At 41.3% G+C, this 8,547-nt stretch overlaps 1 protein-coding gene across 4 annotated transcripts in view; it reads right to left on the bottom strand.

Annotated features, from left to right (window-relative positions):
* The window catches only part of BICD1 (BICD cargo adaptor 1), a 286,396-nt gene extending 277,855 nt beyond the window's left edge, over positions 1-8,541 (bottom strand). For all 4 annotated transcript variants that reach the window (XM_021706842.1, XM_008073743.1, XM_008073744.2 and 1 more), the window contains exon 1: positions 8,325-8,541. In XM_021706842.1, the coding sequence (XP_021562517.1) occupies positions 8,325-8,537 (213 nt within the window). In that variant the 5' untranslated portion in view covers positions 8,538-8,541. The remainder of the gene's footprint in view (positions 1-8,324) is intronic.
* Positions 8,542-8,547: the final 6 nt, after the last annotated feature.

An 8,547-nucleotide genomic window follows, 5' to 3' on the forward strand; every position in this document is an offset into this window, starting at 1 on the left:
CATGTCGAGGCTGCGGTGGCCGGGAGCGGCCACTGCACTCCAGTCTGGGCGACAGAGTGAGACTCCAACTCAAAAAAAAAAAAAAAGAAAACAAGCTCAATGAATCAGTTCTGTAAACGTAATAGGTGAGATTAGAAAAGTAAAGTGAATCTAAGAAGAGAAATGACTTTGGGTCAGGTGTTCAAAGGAGAAAAGAACTGTTAGAAGGTTGTTTTTTGTTTGTTTGTTTTTAATGTGGAGGGTCTGAGCACAGATGTTAAACCAAGTGGATTATCCTGGCTAGAACTGAGTGACCGGAGTGGAAATGGATATGATGAAAACTACAGAAAACAGCTGAGGCAGACCCCTGAAGGCTAAGTGAAAATTATTACAATTAAGTGAGATTATTATATACTTTGGGAAAAAATGGAATAAATTTGAAAGGTAAACCGGGCTCGGTGGCTCAGCCTGTAATCCCGCGCCTTTGGGAGGCTGAGGTAAGTGGGTTGCCTGAGCCCGCGGGTTCGAGACCCGCCTGGGCAGCGAGACCTCATCTCTACAATAAATCAAAAAATCAGCCGGGTGTGGTAGCGCATGCCTGTAATTCCGGGTACTCGGAAGGCTGAGGAGGAAGGATCGCCGGAGCCCAGCAGGTCGAGGCTGCGGTGGCCAGGAGCGGCCACTGCACTCCGGTCTGGGCGACAGAGTGAGACTCCGACTCAAAAAAGAAAAAAAATTTGAAAGGTAAAGGACAGGCAGATAAATAAGCAGAATAGGCAGCTCTACATCACAGTCGTCTCAGATTTCGGAGCTGATTTTAAAAAATGACATTATCTATTCCAATCACTTAATCTTAATTTAAGTAATTAAATCCCAGGAGGAAAAGGCGTCAACCGCCCTTTTATATTTCCTTCCACTGTAATAATCAAGAACACTTTTGCTGAACCCTTTTCTGTTTTGTACCTGTTTCTGCACCCTCCTGCGTGACATGCTGAATCCGAGATGCTGTGTAAGATCCTAACTATTTCAAAATGCAACTGTCAGAGGGCAAAGAGATGACGTAAGAAAGCCCGATTGCCTGAATCATCCTGGCTTCCCACCAAGGCCCAGAATGGACAGGATGTGATCACGCTGCAGGACCGGCTCTTGCCGGCCATGGAAACCAGCCAACAAGACAAGGAATCAAACTCACTGCTCATTCACCCATAAAACTGTCCCTCTTGCCCCCAGGATCATCACATGAGGCTGCTGTGAGGCAGCCAAACAAATTCTATCTGTTTCTTTTACATACACCTACCTCACTTACCACCCCAGCTATTCTCGAGGTAGCACCTGGGCCACCTTCCAGCACCCCCTGGGCCACCTTCCAGCACCCCCTGGGCCACCTTCCAGCACCCCCAGAAGCTCTCTAAGCTTCTCTGGTTTTCTTCCCTGATCAGTGCCATTTTCTTCACATTTAAAATATCAGTGTCAGCCAGGTGCCGTGGCTCACACCTGTAATCCCAGCACTTTGGGAGGCCAAGGCGGGGAGGATCATTTAAGTCCAGAAGTTCAAGGCCAGCCTAGGCAACATAGTGAGACTTTGTCTCTAAAAAAAAAATTAAAAAATTAGCCGGGCATGGTGGCACACACCTGTAGTCCCAGCTACCTAGGAGGCTGAGCTGGAAGGATCACCCGAGCCCAGGAGGTAGAGGCTGTGGTGAGCCGTGATGGTGCCACTGCACTTTAGCCTGGGTGACTCGAAAAAAGAAAAATCAGTGTCTTAAAAACGTAGCCCTGTGTTTTAGAAAAAGGCATACTATTAAATTTAAAAGACCAGGTTGCAAAGTAATATGAATGGCAAGACTGTTTTTATGAAAACAAAGAAGAACAGAAAAAAAAAAACCTGCCTATGAATTCATATATTTAAATGTATTTAAGACAAGTGCAAAAGAATACTCAACAAGTGTTAACAACAGACACAGAACAGGTAAGAGAGGAAGGAAAAATGATTTTTTTCTCTTTTTTGTCTTTTTTTCTGTATTAATTTATATATGCTTGTATCTAACTTGGAATGTTGTTATAAAACTGTCCTGATTATGCAGTTGTAACTCTTAAAGAGCAATCAAACTCTTGTGATCAAAATAGGAAAAAAATCACCATTTAAATTAAAAATGCGGACACAACTTGAAGGATCAGCCATGGAGCAGTGAGTGTTGCTGCTCCAGACCCCATAAACATAAGCAGTCAGAAAAGGCCAGCTTTCCACTTAGGTTGACCTCTCAGGCCCACTATGCCCAGCCAGCTTCTTCACCCATTGTTTATTAGTTTGCATTTCTCCTGATTCAGAAAGCAATCAAACTAACTGATGAAAACACTGTTAAATCGTCTAGATTGCACATTCTAAAAATTAGGTTTGAATAAAATAACCAATTGCACAAATTAATTTATTAAATTGGACAGATTTTAACATGTAATTTATGCCCCCCCAGCAAAGAAAGCATGAATTAAAAGAATTCATATAACTAGAGCACTGCTCTCCCTATAGTATTGTCCTTTGTAAGTGGCACCCCACTTCGATCCATCCTGAGAAGATTTTCAACTCTCTTCCTCACTTTTCCATACATACTCTAAAAGCATGTTCCACCCTACCTCCCAAATAGCTCTTACATATGTCCCCTCCTCACCATCTCTATTGCCACTGCTGGTCCCTCTGCACGGCTCCAATCCACCTGCTGTGCCCATTACCACGACCTTCTAAATTACACTTGTGGCCTTGGCCGAGATTTTTTACACTCTAAGGTAGCATGGTGCCGAAAGAAGACAGAAGGCTTCTTCCTAAGCCAGGTTTCACCACTTGGTTTTATGGCCTTCAGAAGAGCCCTTAGCCCCTCTAAGATCCAGTTTTCCCCTCTGTATAATTCAAGCAGTATCTACTTTTTGTAAAGATTGTTGCGAGGATCAATCCTACAAAACACCTTGTCCTAAATGGAGATTTCTTCACATACAGTTCAATGCTGTATTATTTTTATTATCTTCTTATCTGTAAAAGTGGGCGATAAGCTTCTGAATTATTTTGAAAATTAAATGAGATAAGAGGTAAGGCACCACACAGTCACTGTTTCATTTCTTTTCAGTGGTTCCTCAGCCCCAAGAGAAAATGTGGCCACTGCCCTTTCCCACTGCATCTCTGGCCACTTGATTTCACAAGCCTTCCCCTTCAGCAGAATGAATTATTTAACAGTAAGCTATGCTCACTTCAGAGCATTCTCCTTCAAAGCCGTAATTACAGGTAGAACCAAGTAAAGGTTGAACCGTATTTGTGGTAAAATCCTTTACCATAGAGCTCAGCACACAAGCCATTACCATATTTTCAAATTTGAAAAGCAAGATCCACCAGAACAACTGTATTTAAGAGAATGAGAGGGCTGAATACTTGCAAGCAAGAAATTCTAAAGAAAATCTTCAAGTCATTGCTGCTAGACACGATCATGTAAATATGGTGAACATGACGAAGATTATAAAATCTTGCTAAACGGTGGCACCCGAGAAACAACTCTGCAGAGATGAGCACTTGAGTTCAAATAAAAAGAAAGAACAGTATAAGTGAGAGCAATTGGTTCAAAAGAAGAGAGAGAGAGAGATATGACTGAAAGTGATTGTTGGTCGGACTCAGTGGCTCAGCCTGTAATCCCAGCATTTTGGGAGGCCGAGGTGAGTGGACTGCCTGAGCCTGTGGGTTCGAGACCAGCCCAGGCAACCTTGGCAAGCCCTCATCTCTACAATAAATCAAAAAATTAGTCGGGCATGGTAGTGCGCAACTATAGTTCTGGTTACTTAGAAGGCTGAGGCCGAAGGATCGTCTGAGTTCAGCAGGTCGAGGCTGCGGTGGCCAAGAGCATGCCACTGTACTCCAACCTGGGCAACAGACTAAGACTCAGATTCAAAAAAAAAAAAAGTGACTGTTTATTTGTTGAGGCTGCTTATAAACAGTTTCCAAAAGCATATGTTGATATAGCTAAGATTTTTTAAACTCATATGATAATAAATTTGGTAATAATGTAAATCTTCTTTAAAAACAATAAGCCAGGCGCAGTGGCTCATACCTGTAATCCCAGCACTCTGGGAGGCAGCGGCAAGAAGATTGCCTGAGCCCACACGTTCAAGACCAGCCTGGGCAACTTGGTGAGACTTTGTCTCTAAAATAAATCAAACTATTAGCCAGGTATGGGTGTATTCCTATAGTTCCAGCTACTTGGAAGGCTGAGATGGAAGGATCACCTGAGCCCAGCAGGTCGAGGCTGTGGTGGCCGTGAGCATGCCACTGCACTCCAGCCTGGGCAACAGAGTGAGACTCCAACTCAAAAAATAAAAATTAAAAATTAAAACAGTAAGAGAGAAGTTAATTAGGTGCAGCAACTAACTTTCTTCCATATGTATTCATAGATTAAAAATGAAATCCGGGTTTTTTTCTCAAATAATTTCACGTTTTAGAATTTACCGACATAAAAGAAGCTAACAATCTTTCTAAGCATATGTGAAAAAAGATGGTTTAAAGACAAATGGAGGTCATTTAAATGGCTTTCATCAGGTCCCCAATGTGACAATCTTTTTTTTTTTTTTTTTTTGAGTTGGAGTCTTGCTCTGTCACCCAGGTTGGGGTGCAGTGGCACCCTCACGGCCAACCCAGAGTCGACCTGCTGGGCTCCTGCAGATCCTTCCACCTCAGCCTTCCAAGTATCCAGAACTACAGACACAAGCTACCATGTTCAGTTAATTTTTTGATTAGGCAATCCACTTGCCTTGGCCTCCCAAAGTGCTGGGATTATAGGTTGAGCCCCTGAGCCCAGCCCCAATGTGACAATCTCTAAAACTTATAATATTTATTCTTCGAATGATTTAATTATAATCTTGAAAAAGCATAAAGTTGGCTCTTAAAGAAAATGTTGCTCAAGGCCCAGAAAGTGCTTCTTCAGCCACTGTGACTATCCCTGGCGTCAAAGTTGAGAAAGCGAGCAAAAGACGAGTGACAAACTTAGTTCACCGTCTACTACAACCAAACTGCAAAACTTTTCTAAAGTCACACAGATCTGTTCTCTCTTTATAACGCTACCAGTAATGCTGAATCATCCCTTTCAAATAAAATAGACCTCTAAACTTTACTACATTTTAAATCTCAACCTTTTTTAAGTTTTAAAAAAACTTACATTTAAGATCTAAGATATTTTTGTATCTGTATATTTTTAGCTTTCAAGTTGTTTTAGAGCCATGACTCTTCTTCAAACACTATTTTGGCCTGAATGACAGACACACAGCGATGACTTACCTACATCCCAAACATACAATCAGCCAGGCCCTGAACATGACAAGTACTGGGTTCCCCTCGGGTCACTGAAAAGCCAGTTTATTTGTGAAGTCATAAAACCATAATCAAGTGGACACGATGCTCAGTCCAGTCGCTCAAGGCCTACTGAAAAGGAAAGCAGTCTGATGACAGCAGAAGTCATCCTTTCTTCAGATCCTTGGGCCTTTTCTTTCAAGTGTGTTCTTTCATGAACAGAATTACAGCAGGCCATGTGACCAGGCACAGGGCAGAACACTAAAGGATATCAGGCCAGGTCAAAAAGCAATCTGGTTGAGAGACGAAACAGCTAGGAAAAAAAAAAAGGATGAATTCATCTTGATTTTGTACATCTTCAGGCAACAGTGCCCACGTGCATCACTGTCATGGCACTGCCACGCCTGGGAAGGAAGGTAGCAACCCAGTTGGGTGCTGACTCTGGAAAACAAACTGACCTGCAAAGATTGAGCTATGTTGCTACACAGTGAATTACAAATGCCAGCTTAGACTTAGTACAGTGGCTGTCTGTTTGACATTCCCATAATCGGGTCCAATTATTTTTAAATGATCACATCTGTTAAAGAAGCCTAGAAATAAATCAAAGATTTCTTTTTATGTTTGGCTTTGTAGATAGAATGCAACAAAATTGTTTACTATATACACCTGATAATGAATAAAATTTTCTTTTGAAAACTCAAAGCACTCACAAAACATGTTTTTCACAAAGGACTTCTATACGATATCAAAACTGGAACACCTCACTTTTGCAGTTATTTAGGATTTACTTCTCAAACAGGAAACATTACTTGAGACTGATTTAGCCCAACTAAAATACATACCATGTTAACAGGATTAAAAATAACAGGTCTCAGTATCAAGTAAATGATTATTATATTACCCTAAAATATATTTATATACAACCATATAAGCCAGTTTATCAAGTACCTTAAATTGAATTTTATTTATGCTAAATGCAACTCAAAATAAATATTAATATGTAAGCAATTATTTGATGAAATAATCCTGATACATTTTTATTAATCTCCTCCTAAATAGAGCAGAATATCCTTTAAATTTTTATTTTAAAAACATAATTTTTATTTGTATTATTCTATATTAAGAAACCACTGTAACATTCTTCCTACAAAACATTTTTTCTCATTTTTCTCCTTACTGCTAGTGAAACTAACATAGGTAGTTTTACTTGTCACTTCCTACGCTTCCTAATTTTCTCAATCTCTGCTACTGACCAATATTGACTAGTGAATGCTTGATAAAGGTGCATCTTCTTCCATAAAATATTATTTCCTGCCCACTATGTGCTAGGCTTTGTGTTGAAGCCTTCAGGATGCAAAGTAAGTTAATACAGATGCCTCGCAAAAGATGATCGCATTAAGGTTTACTATGCAGTGTAAGTGCAATGACACAGATATATCCCTAGAAGGGCTGTTTAAATCAAGCAGAAAGGTCAGTTAACAGTTACCTTTCATTCAATTGAGTCCATCTCCTTTAGCAAGAAGGTGATGGCTCCCCACTGTCTGGTTTGTACTCCCGTCTTGGAAAAGCAGTCTGGATAGGTGTAGACAACATCAAAAACATCTCTGAGAATTACAATCATCACCCTGCTTCCTCACTTCACAAGGTTTAGCACCACTGCATTTAAACATGTCAGCCTAATCTGAGTTGGAAAATGTAAACAATTCCAGCTGTAACCAGACATGGACATGGTAAGTAAAACATGAATTAGAAACTTTACACCCTGATACCAAAAATTCAGATTTCGAGTTGGGGTTTTTAACTGTATGTACTACATTTATTTTTTGATATTTAAGCATCCAAATAAAAATCAGACATATTTGAAAGTATAAATTCTGACTACATTATATAGTAAATTAGAAGGCAAGTTGACTAGACATGTCATAAATCACGTCTTTTAACTATAACAACACAAAACAAGACTCCTCCAAGAAAACCAAACTTGCATTATAACAAAAACATTTTTAATAATATTATATGCCAAATGAAAACTAACATTTAAAATGCCATTTAAATTTAGAACTGGTTACTTGCTACCCATAGTGCCTCAAGAATCAGGTAAAATAGACTGAGTTCCTTTAACAATATGAATGCTCTTAAGAGTGGTTGACAGGAAATCAAAGTACATGTATTGTTTTCTTCCAGCGCCTTAGACTGGCTTTAAAAGAAGCAGAATACCAAAAGGCTACAAAGGACATATGTTATATCATTCCCCATTTGTGATATTCTGATTTTATAAATACAGTCGCTTCTACCAAAAGAGCCTCATTTGAAACGCTAGACTGCCCACATATTTGATATATACCATTCTTTCAGACTATCTGTAGGTGAGTCCAATTTTTCCTAGTCAGGGTGACCTCATGAGACTTGGGGACGGCCCAGCACCTCTCAGAGGTGAAATCAAGGCAGTGGGATCACCCAGCAAAGTTGTTTTTTCTCCTGCAACCCAATGACAAGAATGACTAAAGCCAAGGAGAATGAAGACTGCCCAGCCTTTGTCAAATGGGATTGGTGAGGAGTTTCCCCCTGCCAAGGACTGGTTACGTGCAGCAGAAAGCTGAGGTACACATGAATTCTACATCCAGAAACTGTGGGTCCTCGGGCGCAAGCCTCATCACCCTTGTAGACTGTGGGATTGCCACTAAAACCCGAATTGGAAATACCAGCAGTTTGCAGAAGTTTGATTTGCACATTCCAACCCAACTGAATGTCGCCTTAGAGTGCTGATACTTGAAGATTCTTATGAATCTCCCTCCCCCACAGGCTCAACAGCCATTGCCTCCCAAATTCCAGCTTACACACTCATTTCTTGGGCGACTTTTCTCTTGGGGGGGAAACAATGGACTCTTTCAATCTTCTCTCATCAACAAAGGGCCCTAAGATGAAGAAGAGTCTTTTCAATCACATCCTTTCCGACTTCTGGATCATGATGAATGGGCCACGGGGGGGGGGGGGAAGGCCGGCAGGGGAGAGGTGACAGGCAACTCACCTCTTTGAGCTGCTCCAGCTCCTGTTTGAGGCTGTCGTACTCTGCCTCCAGCTCGTCATATTGCTGTTTGAGGGTCAGCTTCTCCTCCAGCACCACCAGCCCGTACTCGGCAGCCTGGATCTTCTCGTGGGTCGTCTCCGTGAGCTCCTTGGTCAGCCGCTCAATCTCAGTCTTATAGTGGTCCACCGTCTGCAAGCCCTCTTCTGCGGCCATAGCCCCGGTG

Source organism: Carlito syrichta, unplaced genomic scaffold, assembly GCF_000164805.1.
Source record: "Carlito syrichta isolate Samal-C Ts95f unplaced genomic scaffold, Tarsius_syrichta-2.0.1 Scaffold316039, whole genome shotgun sequence".
Classification (NCBI taxonomy): domain Eukaryota; kingdom Metazoa; phylum Chordata; class Mammalia; order Primates; family Tarsiidae; genus Carlito; species Carlito syrichta.